At 38.0% G+C, this 16,678-nt stretch overlaps 1 protein-coding gene across 1 annotated transcript in view; it reads left to right on the top strand.

Annotated features, from left to right (window-relative positions):
- The window catches only part of Taf4b (TATA-box binding protein associated factor 4b), a 100,818-nt gene extending 84,501 nt beyond the window's left edge, over positions 1-16,317 (top strand). The window contains exon 15 of the mRNA XM_034517652.2: positions 14,611-16,317. Coding sequence (XP_034373543.1) covers positions 14,611-14,778 — 168 coding nt within the window. The 3' untranslated portion in view covers positions 14,779-16,317. The remainder of the gene's footprint in view (positions 1-14,610) is intronic.
- Positions 16,318-16,678: the final 361 nt, after the last annotated feature.

Genomic DNA, 16,678 nt, shown 5'->3' with positions numbered 1-16,678 from the left:
TTCTGCAGTGCTAGGGATCAAACTCGAGTTTTATTTATGCCATGAAAATGTTCTGTCAGCTGAGATACATTCCAAGCCCACAGTCTAGGATCTTATAGTATCTTCCAGATGACATTTTGTTTTGAATTAATTTACAAATTTTCTGTGTAGGTACTGGAGTAAACACTGTTTGTTTGTTTGTTTTTTTTTGTTTGTTTGTTTTTTGTAGTTGTGAATGTAAAATTTTTGTGTCACTAACTTCTCAGATTTTTATTGCAAAATGCACCTGACCATATGGCTGAGTTACCAGGTTCCATTGGGGACACCTTGACAGAATATCTTTGAAATCTGAATTTTAAGTTTAAAATTTAATTGAGCTTTAGTTTTTTTTTTATTAGATTTGAGATATAATTTATATGCCGTAAAATGTGCTGTGTTTTATTATAATCATTTCTTAAAATCAAGATATAACACCATTTTTATCACTGTACAGAAAGTAGGGTGATAAAATGCATTCTTCCTGCAACCCTCAACCCCCTTTGTAATTCCTGTTTTAATTTCTTTCTTCAGATTTATTTTTACTTAATTGTGTGCATGTCTGTGTACGTGTACATTCACATGTGAGTGCAGGTATCCTCCAAGGCCAGAAGAAGGTGTTGTTGGAGCTAGAATTATAAGTGTTTTTAAGCAACCTGGTTCTCAGGTACTCTGCAAAACTAGTATGAACTGTCAACCACTGAGGTCCAAGGCCTTCATATCTATTACCATACCTTAGTTTTGCCTGTTGTAGGGTCTTGAATAGTTGAAAATCATGGAATAATGCATCTGAGTAGTTTCATTCACATAATGGCTTTGAGATTTTATACTGACCATTAGGGGGACATCCTTGTCAGTGCTGACCAGCAGGTTAGTGTATGAAGACTATAATTTGCTTATGCATCAGATATTTGGTTGGTTTACACATTTTGCTTAGTGCATCTAAAGTGACTATGAACATCCTTGTAAAAGTAATTTTGTAGAAGGGTTTTCATTTCTCTTAGGTAAGTACTTAGTGTAAGTATTAGAGCAGGAAAAAGTCACATGTTTTAACCTTCCAAAGAGTTCTATGTGATTTTCAACAGGTTGCCTATACTACTTCAGACTTCTTTCAGCAATGTACTTTTATTTTGCTGTCTTTGAAGAAATAAAGGTTTTAATTATCACGAAGTCTAACCCATACTTTTATAATTAGTAATTTTTATATATTAAAAAGCATTATCCCATCTTTGTAAAACTTTACTATGTTATTGTCATTATTTTTTTTCTTAGAAACTTTATGGATTTAACTTTGCCCTTTAAGGTCTTTGACCCTTCTTGCTATTTTCTTGTCTAGTGTAAGGCATGAACTGGGTTTTTTCACACAAGAGATACCCTTACTGTACTTTACTTGCTGGAAAAACCCTCCATTGCATTTTACTTATTACCATATATATTATGCTGGAAAAGCATTTAGTATATTAACTATAAATTGAATATCTTCTAGAGGTCAATGAATAAGGCCTTGATCCTTAGGGAGTATATCTATGGGAAGATGGTACAGCTTTTGAGAGAAATGACCAAATAGGTGGTCATTAATGGTGTGGCTTGAAGGGGACTTGGGGACTCTTGCTCCTCCTAGTTCTCTTGCTCCCTGACCTTTAGTTGAAAGGATTCTGCTGCATCATAGACTGATGGCATAATGTACTACCTTGCCATGATGCAAAACTAACCAGTCCAACTTATCATGGGTTGGGCCCTCAAATTATGAGCCAGTCAACCTTTTTTTTTTTCTATATTAGTTGATTATCTCAAATATCGTGTTAGGGTGACAAAAGTTAATGTTCATGTATACACATATGTTTTATATTGGTGTATTTTTCTATAGCTATTATTTTTATATTCCAGATTTTTCTTCATTAGTTGATTTGAAGTCAGCCTATATTGATCTTCTAATTTTTACAAAAACTGGTGGAGAATGGACATTTTACCTTTCCACCTATGAGTATTGTAGCCTTGTTGATTTGTGTCTACCATCTTCATTTTCCTTATAATATTTTAGTTTCCTCTCAGTCTGTCATGTCATTCTTCATACTTATAGTTATCTACTAGTTTTTTATACTGTTGATAAGCGTATTTTATATCTCAGCTGCCTGAGAATATGAGGCATCAGGATGGTACTTTCAAGGCCTGCTTGGGCTGCAGAGTAGGTTCAGAGCCAACCCTTGATAACTTTTGAACGGTGTGCAAAAATAAAATGAAAAATTGGCTGGAAATATTACTGTCATAAAGTGCTTGCTTGTCCTAGGTGTAATCTCCATGGGCATCTGCATGTCTGCACGTGCACACACATAGGGAGTTTCAAGACAGTCTAGTGTCCAGGCTATAGTGCAGTGATAAAGCTACTGCTTACTGCTCTCACCTGAGGAAAGGGAGGGAGAGGGGAGAGAGAAGGAGAGCACAGTAGCAAGAAGTGGAGAAGAAAGATAGTAAACATGAGCTCAGAAAGGAGCAAGAACTTTCTTGAACCAGCAGTCATTTGTGACATTCTGACTGCATTGTTTCCATGTCTACAACTTTGAGTGAGGCAGTCTACAGGGGTAAGGGACTGATTTGTTTGGTGTGAAGACTACATAGTATTCAGACTGTATCATAGCTACTGCTTATTACTTCTCTTATCCAGGTCTACCGAGAGTTCATTGTGGAGAAAATACAATATTGGATTTTCTCTTTATGTTGCTTGGTAAAAGTATGTTTCTTGAACAGTTTTTATACTTGGGGTGATTAATCTTGATTGTCAACCTGACGGGATTTAGAATCAGTGAAACAAATCTCTGGGCTAACTGTGAGGGGTTATCTGGATTGTTAAGTGGGGTGGGGGGGCTCAGCCTAAATTAGGCAATAGCGTGATTCAAAACTGAATACAAAGGGAAAAGCTAGCTGAGCACATTCATTGTTCTCTGCTTCCTGAGTGTGAGTGAGGCTTAACCAGCACCTCCTGTTCTTGTCACTATACTTTCTCTGCCATGGGAGACTCTGTCTTGTCTGAGTTGTTCAGGTTGTTAACATGAAACTATTCATCATGTCTTGCTATCTTTTTAATGTCTGTAATAAAGTATATTCTTTTTCATTCCCAATGTTGATAAACAGTAGGTTTTATCCTTTTTTCCCCCTCCTCTCGCTTCTTCATTAGTTTAGAAAGGCCTCATTGGTTTTTATTAATCAGACACTAATTTACAACTTCTTGAACATTTTCTTGAGCCATGATTTTATGTAGACCAAACTGACCTAAAACTCACCACATCATCAGGGATATCCTTGAACTTCTGATCTTCCTATTTCTCCCGTCTAAGAGTTGTAGAAATTGAAGCGTTCACCATCATATGCATCCACATCTAGGATACTAGGGATTGATTGAACAAAAGCTTTTATGCAAGCTAGGCCTGCACTTGACCAACTGAACATTGAGTAATCTACTGTGAATTTTCATTATCTTTCTGTCTTGGATTCACCCATACAAACTTTAATACGTTGTATATAATTTGCTTGTGTTAACTCTAATTTCCTTCTTCATAACTTTCACATACCAGCTGTTTAGAAATGTTTCTTTTCTACATTGTTTTGTTTTCATGTGGCAGAGAACATAATTTATTATTTCAGTCCTTTTAAGTCTGTTGAAGCTTATGTTTGTTTGGTCAGTTTAGATGAATATATTTATAAACATATATATTCTGCCATTATTAGTATGTGTATATAATTCTCTGTCTTCTTACTAGTTTACTTTGGGCCAGAGGTACTTATTCTACAAAGTGCTGAGAGAATAGGGTGAGACTACTATAATTATGTTTTTACCTATGTCTACTTTAATTCCTGTTTCTATCATTGCTTGCTTGTAGGTGCCATATATCTTTCTGACAGAAATTGTGCTTTTATCATTAGGGACTGAATGATCTTCATTTTTAGAAATATTCTTTGTAAGCCTGCTTTTTAAATATTTTATAGTTGTGATAGCTTTCTTATGCCTAGAATTTACATGTTTTTTCCACATATGTACCTCTAACTTAATTATGCTTTCATTCATAGTGAGTCTTTAAGAAATTGTTTTTTTATTTCTCCTATATATTGTCATTTGAATTAGTCAAATATATTTTAACAATAAAGAAAAAACAATATTCTTTTCTTTCTTTATTGTTTACCTTTTTATATGTATCCTTTTTTTAAAGTGGCATCTGTATCTTTTGAAACATAAATATGCATTTCTGACTGTTGCTGAGGTTCAGTATCGTTCACTTCACATAGGAGCCCTCCCTCCGCCCACCACCCGCTTGCCCTCTGTTCTGTGTGCTGCTGCTGCTAGCTTTGAACTTCCTGTCCTAGACTGCCATTATGTAGCCTTGTAACGTGTTACTAATGGAAAAGCAGCCTTGCTCAGGCTCTTTCAGTTTTCCCGTCAGTCCAGATATTTTTATAGGAATATTTTCCATCCTGTATGGAGCTCACGGACTCTATAGTTGCTAAACTTATAAATAAAGCTAATGTGAATACATTCGAACCTGTTAGTAAGTCTGCACCTTCAGTTGTTAGGCACAGCAACCTTCACACACAGTTCTTCTAGTATGAAACTAGACTGCTTGTTGCTATTCACTGTCAGTCTGGGAAGAAGCTTTAACAAAAGAAAACTGAGATCCAGACAGTTTGCATGAGCTTTCTAATGACTTTTAGAAAATACCTAAGATGTATTTTTGTACTTGGCCACTGGAGGCAGTCAAGTTACGGCTTTTCAGAGTTGGCTGCTAGTTGGCCATTTGATGTTCATATGTGTCATATTACTTGGCTGGCTGAACTGCCTTACACTATTTTGAGGATGTAAGGGAAAAAAAAAAAACTTTAAAAAGACCACTGTTTTGAATAAATTCCATCTAATGGTAGCTTAGTGGGAGTAAGTAGATAAAACAGTTTTTAGAGGACTGGATAATACTTCACAAATACACCCCCAAGAACTTTATGTTTTTATCCCAGATTTGTTTGACTTAACGCTGAGAATAGCAGCATAGTTTTGACTCAGAAGGTTCAAGGATTGTGGTGATTCAACTTCAGTGCTCATTCATACCAGCTGTGTTATGTGACACTGGACCCTGCACACATCGATCAGATCCTTCTTCAGTGACTGTAAAAGATCTTTATAGATCACAGTCATCCTCTTCAGTTCAGTGAGTGACAGGTTTGAGATAACGGAAGAGCAGGCTTGTAGTTTGAGGAGAATCCTAGGAAAGTGCACAGATTGCAACTAGTCTAGAACTGGACAAGTTAGTGCTTGTAGGCACTGGGGAAATACACTACCTGACTTCAGTCCTTAAGCATTACAGCATTGGAACTTGAGGATAGGACAGCTGAACTGGAGAATGCTTCGCTAGGAAGAAAGCATACTGTTTGCTGTTTACTGGCCACATCAAAGAGAGAAATTATTTCTTCCATGATCCGTAGTTTATAACAGGAATAAAGAAATGAGACACAGGACTGGCTTTATTGTGGATGTAAATGTCTGTTTATATCCTTGTGTATTTGTATAGATTTTTAGTCATTGGAGCATTTCAAACAGGAAAATTGTATTACCAGATGGTTGTTTTAGAACAGTTATTCACACTCTAGTATAAACAATAGTAATACAAAAGGGTAGACTGTTTAAAATTAGTGTTTTTTTCAAATAATAGAAGATAATAAAAGTGAAAAGGTTGAAAGATGTAAGTGACTTAAGAGTGTTAAGGAGAGGTGGGATGGTAAGCATGGTGGGTGGGTCAGTAGAGCGTAGTGGATGGAAGTGGGCGGGGGCTTTCATCCAGATTGTTGCATTGGGCATTCTATGTATATACATTTACATTTCTGGAAATAAAAGAGGAAGAAGGGAAAGAATAATGGTTCAAAGTATGTTGAATGTGAGATATGTGTAGTACATTCATTTGGAAGCTTTCCTCAAAATTTGCTTAAAACAAACAAAAACGGTGGGGCCTGAAGTAGAGATTAGGGTTAGTACTTATGACAACCAGTTCATTTCTTTAGCAGCTGACATAACTACAATTATAGTTCAAAGCCTATGGTTCAATGTCACTTAAGTATGCTTACTTCCTTTGAAACACACTAGAATGACAAAATTATTGGTTAGAGACAGACATGTCTGACTGCCTAAGCCTTGGTACAACTCTCAAGGATAAAATGAATGTGATTAAAGTCAGACTGTAGCTTCAAAAGTTCTGCCTCTTGACCACCAGAGGGCAGTCGGCCTCAAAGTTCAGTGTGTTCTGCTGTGTTCCCCTCAAGGCTTAGAAAGTTTACTGTTTGGTTTTTGTTTGTTTTGTTTTTGTTTTTGTATTCTAGACAGGGTCTTGTGTAGCCTAAGCTGGCCTCCAACTCACAGTGTTGATGTGGTTGACATTGAGATTTTGATCTCCCTGCCTCCATCTTAGTGCTGAATTTACAGGTAAGAGCTAGTGGTGCCACTATCAAAGCCAGGGCTACCTGCATGTTAGACAAGCACTCTACCAACTCTGGTCTGACTTGAAAGCTTGGTCTTTTGGACATAAGGTTCTCTGTGTTGTTGCACTGGGTGAGGCAATAACTTACTTATTGGGGAGAGGGGTGTATGTATGAAGTTGTGTTCACCTGTGTATATGCTCTTGGTCCAGAAGAAGATGGATGTCCTGTTCTATCACTCTCCACCTTACTCACTTGAGAAACAGTCTCTTACTAAACTAGAACTTCTAACCCTAGTAATCCCACTTCAGTTCCATGTTTCCATTCAGTGCTGAGAGAGAGAGGGGGTTGGGGAAGGGAGATGGAGGATTCTGGATATCTGACTTAAGATCCTCTTGCTTGTGCAGCAAGCACTCTTACCTACTGAGCCAGCTCTAGTAACACTCTTATTTATCCTTGTTCCCAGGTTCTAGAGAATGTTCTATTGTGGAACCAGGTCTCATTCTGATCCCTAACTCCTACGTGTAATCTTTGTTTCCTCCTTTGAATTTATAAAGATTTGTATCCCACCATAAGAGCTGTTAGAATGACGTAACACTGGGCCTTGGTAGAAACTGGGCAGAGAATCTGAGAAGTCTGTATGTTGTTACTTCTTTCCTCTCATTTAAAGCTGCCCCAGTTTTTGTGCTTGGTTAACTGTTAAGGTACAGAGAACATTTGTGTTTTCTTAGTCTTACAATCCAGGGAAAAGTACAGAAGAGGTTTATTTTCTTGTTACTTCGCTTGTACAGAGTGAGTGTGAGTGTGTGTGTGTGTGTGTGTGTGTGTGTGTGTGTGTGTGTGTGTGTGTGTTTTCATTGGAGAAGTGTAAGATGTCCTATCTGTACATGTGTCTTTTGGCTACCTGCTACCTGCTACCTGCAGAGTGCCCCATCAGTGTGCGTTTTAGCTTTAAGCACTAACTGAAAGCTCCACTAAAATTTGAAGAGTTCACTGAGAGACAAGAGAGCATAACAAGATTTATCATTTCTCTAACTTTAGCGAATTGGTGATTTGATAAGAACTTGAGAATGAGTACAGGTGGTAACATTTGATTAGGAGAAAGGTTATGTCTGGAGCTAAAGTTATATATACTTTTCCTGATTGCAATCATTCAGTGCCTCTCAGATGACCAGTTATTTCATTAAGATGATAAAGGCCAGCATTTAAAGATCGCATATTGTGCTCCCAGTGCTATTCTCATTTAATCTTCAAATAGATCTCGGGGTGGGGTGGTATTGCTGTTGGTACTCTTGTTTACAGTGTAAGAAACTGAGGGACAGAGAAGTTGTTTGTTTGAGATTGTTTATAAAGTTGACAACTAGCATTATTTTTTTACAATATCATCTCAACGTAGGTGCCTGTGACACAATACATGAACTACATCAGAGTGTGACCTAGCAATGGAGACAGGTACTACTGACAACTTCTCAGCTTGTTGCAGGCAGTTCGTGAGCCCCAGCCCAGTCCATGCTGCTATGAGTTCTTGTGTATTGGTTCTGCTTGTCCAGGACACCCTGTTTTGCTCAGGTTCTTCCTGACCTCTGACTCTTAGGGGTTTTTCCACCCTTCTGTAAAGGTGGCGACACTTGGGTAAAGATCCACCTGATGTGAGAGAAGTGTGGCAGGGCTTCTGAAGTCACTCTGTCACCCAGCTCTTGTTCTGGCTTCTAACTTGGTGTAGTAGTGACATAACTTAAAAGATGAAAGGCTTTTAAAGATTTTATTTTATATCACCTGCTCCATCATGTAGATGGAAATAAAATTTTGGATGACTAGTTGTTTTTAATTGTTCCTCTATCTATCTATCTATCTTTCTTTCTTTCTTTCTTTCTTTCTTTCTTTCTTTCTTTCTTTCTTTCTTTCTTTCTTTCTTTCTTTCTCTTTACATCCTGATTGTAGCTCCCTTCCCAGTCCCACCCCTCACATAGCCCATCCCTATCCCCTCTGTATATCATCCATCCCATCCTGGCACATCAAGTCACTGCATTGTTAATTATCTAAAGATGCTAACTACTGGTACTTACTTTCTTCTTTTAAGAATAAAATAATTTTTGCTGTTTTATAGAAATAAGAAGCTTTGTTCAACCGTGTAATCCTAACGAATTAGTGAAGCTAGTTTAATTGGTCTGTTGTTATAGAGGGTGCTGACACTAGGTTTAGTTAGGCATTTGGTAAGTTGGTTGTTTGTCCATTTTAAGAATTCATATAAAAGAATATCCTCATGAGAAGTGGATTGGAAAGCCCTCTGTTTCAAAACAATGCACTCTTTATAAGATCCTATTTTTTTTCTTTTATATTCTCCCTGAACTACAATAAATTCTTCAGCCTTGGCATTGTTGAACTAAGTAAACTTGGGGAAAGGACCTGGTGGCATGGAGGAAAAGGAAAACTAAGAGGCAGGTTTAGTGTTGATGAATACAAGTAGTCATTCAATAACCAAGAATTATCTGATTATTATGGCTTTGCCATGGTGAAACTAACCAGTCAGAATTGTTAACTATCCCACTTACAAAAACAGTAGGCATTTACTTTGCATGCAGTTCCAAAAATTTGGCTTTCTAAGTCAGTCATGATTTGGGGGAAGAGAGTAAAGTTGTGAATTATGAAAGACATTTGTGGTGGGTTGTAGAGTGTCCCTCGGGGTTTGTTTCATTTATAACATTGCCTCAGGCTTTCCACTGCATCCTGTTGCAGTGACCTTCTCTTCAACCCTGGAGTGGCAGCTATAATGCAGCTCTTCCCTTGTACCCTTCAGGCTTGTCATATGGCAAACATGAACCGAGACCCCTTTGTTCTTTAACTCAGATAATTGGGTCTCTATTTTCTTTACATTTAACAATCTTATCATCTTTTCTTCCCCCCTCTTGCACTTTCTTTTTAATTTCCTACGGAGATGAGGTGGGATTTTTGCTAGCAGTTTAATTTTTTTTTTTTTTTTATCAAAACACACATTGGTCCAGAAGGAACAAAAACCAAAGCATAAACTGACTCAGTTTTTAGGCAGGGAATGTACCCACCTAGACAGTAGTCAGACTAAGAAGGAAGCATCGTGGAGCTTTTCAAAACTACTGGGTTTGCACAGCTCCTTGGATCCCCAAGAATTGTTGCCTGACTCCTGCAAGCTTGCCTGTTTGGAAACATGGCAAAAATGGAACCATACAGTAGTTGTTCCTTTGTGTCCTGGGTCTCTCAGTTGTTACAGCTTACTTCATTTATAATAGTCCTTGTGTTTCCAGTTAGGATTATTGTGAATACTAGTACAAAATATAAACTTATGTGACTTTTGTTAGAAATGACATTTCTAGGTATTTTCATAAAAATAAAATTGCTGAGACATATTTATCTAGTCAACTTTAAAATTTATATAAGATGGTAAACTTGGTTGCAGGCAGATGTGTGAACACTGTTAAATATATTTATAGATTTAGAATTATCAATGATATATCATTTATGACTGAAAAAAGCCCTTTTTTTGAACTGGAAATGTAACTAGATCAGTAAAGTCCTTGTGCAAATTGCTAAAAGTCCTGTATTTGAACCCCACCACAATATAAACAATATAAACCATGGTGGCATACACCTCTGATTCTAACATTTGGGAAGTATAGACAGGAAGGCCAAAAGTTCAGAGTTTATCTTTGGCTTCAAGGTGATTTTGGGCACCAACCTGAACTATATGAGATGCATCTATCTATCCATCTGTCCATCTGTCTTCCCTTCCTCCCTCATCTCCTTTCCCTTGCTCCCTCTTTCCCTCCCATCCTTCCTAACTTCCTTCCTTCCTTCCTTCCTTCCTTCCTTCCTTCCTTCCTTCCTTCCTTCCTTCCTTCCTTCCTCTTCTTTACGTCTTTAGAATTCACTGAAGTTTTAAATAACTCCAATTCTTAAAAATAAGATTGCCTGTCACTATCAATAATACATTTTACTGACTTCCTATTATGTATATTTATTGTTTCCAAAGCTGAGTGGTTGAGATCATCCTGCAAAAATCATGTGAAAATGTTTTAGTGTTAATAATTGACAGTAGTAAATTGTCAACTATTGGATGCCTGAGTAGCAAAGGTTGTAGGAAAGGAAGATACCAGGTCACTCACTATGGACTGCCATGCTTGCTCAGCCATAGTTCACCACTTGGACATGCACAGATCACACTCTACAACCGTTTCTTCCATAGGGTTCTATGAGCAAGTTTATCCTAATGAAAGAACAGACATGGTTAGGATGGTATAGCCCTCAAAAATTGGATGCTATAAGAAAAGTTGTTTGACTAAGTAAAGCCTCCCTGAAGTCATGCTGTGAATATGGAATTTGGTTGACTGGTTTTGACCTTGGTGTTTTGTAGTCTGTATATACCATGCCCCACACTGTCAAAACAAACTAAAATTGTGAAGAGAATAATTAAAATTCAGTGTTATTAAAACAGGATGGGAAGATTGGATTCCCATGTTATTACCTAAATACCTCTCTGTAAGTCCCAAGTGTCTGGGCAGTGGTGGCACAGGCCTTTAATCCCAGCACTTAGGAGGCAGAGGCAGGTGGATTTCTGAGTTCGAGGCCAGCCTGGTCTACAGAGTGAGTTCCAGGACAGCCAGGGCTACACAGAGAAACCCTGTCTCGAAAAACCATTTAAAAAAAAAAAAAATTAGTAAGTCTCAAGTGGATGAATCAAGTTTGCTTCATCCTACCAAACTTACCAATCCTATCAAAAATAGGTTTTTTTAATACCTAAAGTTTTACGAAATTTATTATTGTATTGCATTCATGATGCACATGCATGGGTGTGCATGCCCTACTTTCATGTGGAAGTGAGAAGAAGACTTTGTGGAATCAGTTTTTTTCTTTTACCTTATTATGTGTTCCAGGGATCAAACACAGGTCTCAGGCTTGTGCCAAATGTGCCTCTACCCACTGAGCCATCTTTCTAGTCCTGAAAATACATTTCAAAACAAAATGTAGTTTTAAAAAATGAAAAGGCAAAGGTTTCTATGATCTGGAGACTCTCGATGAGTAATAATTGTCTAGATTAGACTAACCTGCCTGTGGAGGATTATCTTCATAATGTTACTGAAGATTAGAGGACATGCTCAGTGTAGGTGGCACCATTCCCTAAGAAAGGGGTCCTGAACTGTGCAAGAGTGTAGTACCTAGTACCAGCCGAGTGAAATGATGTGCCTATCTGTGCCTCTCTTCTTTTGTCTGTGGATATAATACAGCAATTTCCCTAAAGGCCCTGCCGCTGTGACTCGCCTGCTATGATAGTCTGTACTCTGGAGTTTTGAGCTAGAGTACACCCCACATCCCTACACACAAAATGAGGGTTTTACTTTTACACAGTTATCATCCAAGAAATTCTTTGTTTGGGACAAGCAAGATGATTCAGTGGATGAATGTGCTTACTGTACAATTCCAGCAACTGTGGTTTGATCCCTGGAATCTATGGTAGAAGGAGAGAACCAACTCTGAAAGTTGTCCTCTGACGTCTACACACTAGATGTGGTATATGCCCACCAGCACTCATATATACCATACATACATATAACAGTTTAAACATCTTTGTAATTAATTAATGTTAATTAATTGCTATTTTTTTTTTTTTTGAGACAGGGTTTTTCTGTGTAGTACTGTCTGCTGTGGAACTCATGGTGTAGACAAGGCTGGCCTCCAACTCAGAGATCCACCTACTTCTCCCCACTGAGTGCTGGGATTAAAGGAATGCACCACCCTGCCTGGCTTTATTTTTAATTTTTGAGATTATAATTTAATAACATTTCTTCTTTATGTTTCTTCCTTCCAAATCCTTCCATATATTCTTCCCTGCTTTTTAAAAAATTAATGGCTTCTATTTTTTCACTAATTGTTGTGAATATGTATACACACATATTCTGTGTCTTCAGTATAGCTTATTGAATCCATGTATTACTTGTGCATGTGTTTTCAGGAATCACTGTTTGGCACTGAACAGACAATTGGTGTGCTCTTTCCTCAGTTGTCCATAGTTCTTTGTGTTGGATTGAGGCCTTATAGGCTTTCCCCCATCTGGTTTGGCCTGATTATTGGTGTCATCATTGTTCACATCTGGGTCTTCATATTTGTGAGACTTTGTGTATAGCTTCTGATATTACCAGAAGGTACAGTCTTACAGCAAACTCCCAGTCCCTCAGGCACTTATAATTCTTCTGAAATGATCTCTGAGCCTTGAGTGGAGGTGCAATTGGATTGTAGAGGTACCTGTTTGGACAGGGCTCCACAACTCTGCATTTTTATTGGTTGTATTTTTCTAGAGTGGTCGCTTACTGTTGTAAAGAGATTTCCTGGGTGAGGGCTGAAAACTACCCTTAAGTGCTGGCATAAGAACACAATGTTCATTTATGAATTATTGTTAGGGATTATGTTAGTAGTTAGTTTAGGTAGCTGTAGATTGTATTTTAATAACCCTAATTTCTCTAGTACTGAATAATTAGCTAAGTTTCCAGTACCAGACATGGTATCCATCTTGCTGAATGGGTTTAATTAGAGAGCTGTTGGTTACTGCCAAGTTATGTGCTCCACTACTGCACCTATAGAGTTATGATGCCATGCTGGTTAATAGATGGCAAAACTCAGTAAGACTGTGGGTTGCCTTCTTTGTTTTTGTTGTTGTTTAAGTGACAATAAGATGGCTCAGTGGATAAAGTACTTGATAACCTGAATTTGATCCCTAAGACCCACATAATTATAGGAGAGAACCAATCCCACAGAGTTGTTCTCTGGCCTCTGCATACACACCATATCATGCATGTGCCCTTCACTCAACCCCACATCATGCAGCCAAAAAAAAAAAAAAAAAACAAAACAATGTAAGTAAAAACTTAAAAAGGAAAATTTAGCAAAATAGTGCATAGATGTCAATGTTTAAGGAACTGTCTTACTGCAGGAATACTGGCTTTCAGTTCATTCTTAGATGAATCTGAAACTCACATTGGCTGTTCTGTTTATAATCAGTAAATTCAGTTAAGAAAATATTAGGCTAGATGTGGTCGTGCATGCCTTTAAATGCCAGCACTTCAATACTTGGGAGGAAGAGGAAAGTAGATCTTTGAGTTTGAGGCCTACTTGAACCTACACAGTGAGTTCCAGGCCAACCAGAACTAAATAGTGAGTCTCTGTTTCAAAAACAAAATACTATAGATAATCCATGCTGTTCTTCATACTTTGCCAAGTTCCAGAGGGGTCATAAATAATAGTCATTGTCCTTAGAAAGCTTCTGGTCTGGTGGGTTTGTGGTGGAACCATCTATGAATCACTGTTATACAGCATAAGCTTCATAATAAATCTCATTAGGTGAATAGACTGCCCTTGAGTGCCCTTCTGGAGATCTCTGCCTATTGCATGTAGGTAAAGTCCTTTGTAAAAGAGAATGGCAATTGTGTGATTGGAGGGAACCAGGATGGTGCTTACCTGGCACCATCAATAATACCACATAGCACAGTGGCTAATGACACTGACTTCAGATCACATTTAAAATCGAGTACTATTCTACCTTGCTGTGAGGCTCATGACACATGACTTCCCCAGGCCAGAATCATTTTTCTATCTGGTCTAAGCAGTGGGAGGCAGCCCTCACAGACCTTGTTGCAATGTTGTATGAAAGAAAGAGACACATTTTCAAGTGGAGCTCTGGCCTCTGGGGAGCCATTAAAGATTTTTGGCACAGTAACTTGATGAGATCTGAACCATAATGGGCTTTTGTTATATTTATTTTTATAATTGATGCATAAAAAAACTGCTTTGTGGCAGTGGCTTTTTACGTGTATGTAACCCTTCAGCACCATGATCAAAATAATAGATTCATCCATCACTTTGAAGGTTTTTGTAAAATCTTTCAAGTGGGAAGTCTGACCGTGAAGGGGCAGGAGAGTGGAGCAAAGGAGCACCTGGAAGAGAAGAGGTCTCTCTTCCAGGCTCTGCTAGCTCAGGAGAGAGGAGCAAATGAGGTCATGACTTCAGTGGGTTGAGCCTTCCAGCACACTTTCCCAATGGACAGTGCCACATGTACCACAGCAACAGGCTTTCCCTTTATAAAAAGTCCTTACTTTAAACTACTTCTCTCTCTCTCTTTCTTTTTAGAGCTTCAAAGATAATCCTTCTACTTCTGGGACTTCCAGCCTAACAGCCACCAAACCATTGCTTCGTCCAAGAATCACAAGAATCTGCCTCAGGGACTTGATATTCTGTATGGAACAGGAGAGAGAGATGAAGTATTCTCGAGCCCTATACCTTGCTCTTCTTAAGTGATCACTCCATCCATCCAGATGCACATGTTTACTGCCAAAGAAGACACTGAGAGAGAGCACTGTTGCACTGTTCTGAAATCTACTCTGGAAAATAGTCACCAGTCTGGAAGACCACTGTTTACACTGACAAGCTTTTACTACATCTTGTATGTCCTGTGGACTCTTGCAGATGAGAATTCAGATGCTTTCTGAAAGTCAGTACTGTGTATACTTTATATAGAAGTATCACCTACCGACCTGCGTCTAAGTACAGTAGCTAGGGATTCCCTTTTACCACCTTCATTTGTTGTTGTTGTTGTTTTCCATTCAGTAGCAGTGAGGTGCCTTCCTCTGATACAGGCTGCATCTAGATGTAGGATAAAGAGTGAGTCAGAATGTATCCTATACTGAACCTGTCTCCTAGTATTAGATTTTATGGTCTGCAGTTAGAGGTGCTTTGCTAATGGTAACAGTTACTTTCTGTAGTTGAAATGTGACAAGCTACAGAGTAGAGGCGACTCAACTTGGGTTAATTGAGCCAGAATTACACAGCAGATGGAGATCATTTGTGTCTGAGGTTGCAGACTCTGGCTTCCCACGCTGCAGTGTTTCTGATACCTAGTTTCTGATGCCGTCCTTTTCGGCCAAGTTTTAAAACTAAAATCGCTTCTGATATACCTCACTGAAATTGGAAAAGCTAGAACATACTGGACAAAATGAGGGTTTGCATTCAAATTGACAAAGGATGAGAATGGCATCTTGTACAGATGTGTGCACCATGTGTCCAAGGGGAAATGGCTGCACTGGGAATGTCAAAGCTGGCCCTTGTTTTAGTGATGAAAAAAAAAAAATCATAGGTCAACCAAAGAGGAAAACCTGGCAGATATTTAGTTACAGTATTTCAAAAGAATGATTTGGTTTTGTATTATTTTAATTCCCAAGAAGGAGTTCTTTCTTTTACAAAGAATCTCCTAGTTACCCTATGTTTTAAGCATCTAGTGCTTTTCAAGTTTAGAAACTTGATGGTAAGAACATTTAAACAGTAGGACTTCCTTTGAATTGTGAACTTAAGAGGTGCTGTCAATGTCTCGCTCTTAGGGTGGTTCTAAATGTGAGCAACACATTATGTACCTCTCTCTGAGGAGGAAGCTGATATTCAAAGTACCTCCTCTCTCCGTTTTAAATCTACTTGTGTAGATTATAGCTGACAAAAATAATGGTGAAATTGAAATCACATACAGAAAGCCAAACTCTCCTGGGAAAACACTTCAGTATGTCACTCTTCGTCCTGTTCTTCCCATAGGGACTGTTATGGCCACATTCTATACTGTTGCAAGAGTTTAACTGGCCACAAATTTTGTTTTAGCAAGTTATGTAAAATGCCGTAAATTATGTATATGCTTTAAAAAGTACCTTATCAAGGATCTATACCCAAAGTTGTATATTTAAGTGCTTACCTTTATTTTTTGTAAAGTGCAGCATACTCTACACTTGTGTAATCTTATTGATCAGATGTTTAAAATTATTTCAAATACACCATTAAAATAATTATTTTATAATTAAAAAACAAACAAAACTTTGCTCAGTTGCTGACTTTGCAGCAGTTTCTATTAGCAACCAGTCCCTGGAGGACACAGCTCTGCCTGGCAGTGAGTCTCTTTTTTGCATTTGGGTTATGTGGACATTTGGGTTCTGGACTCACACTTAGATCTAAGTTTCTCTATCACTTCCTTTGAAATAGCCGTAATTTTGCCCACTGCTTAACTCCCAAAAAAAAAAAAAAAAAAGCTAAACATAGTCATTATGAAAGATTTTCTTGGTCCATTGAGTTTTTCTTACCAAGATACTCTTTTTCAAAATTTTTAATATAAACCTTTTGTGATAACACATATGTGTGGTGTTTGTATGGGTGTCTTTCTCTC

Source organism: Arvicanthis niloticus, chromosome 14, assembly GCF_011762505.2.
Source record: "Arvicanthis niloticus isolate mArvNil1 chromosome 14, mArvNil1.pat.X, whole genome shotgun sequence".
In the NCBI taxonomy this organism is placed as follows: Eukaryota; Metazoa; Chordata; class Mammalia; order Rodentia; family Muridae; genus Arvicanthis; species Arvicanthis niloticus.
The sequence above is the reverse complement of the archived record's forward strand: the minus strand, read 5'-3'. Positions and strand labels throughout refer to the sequence as shown.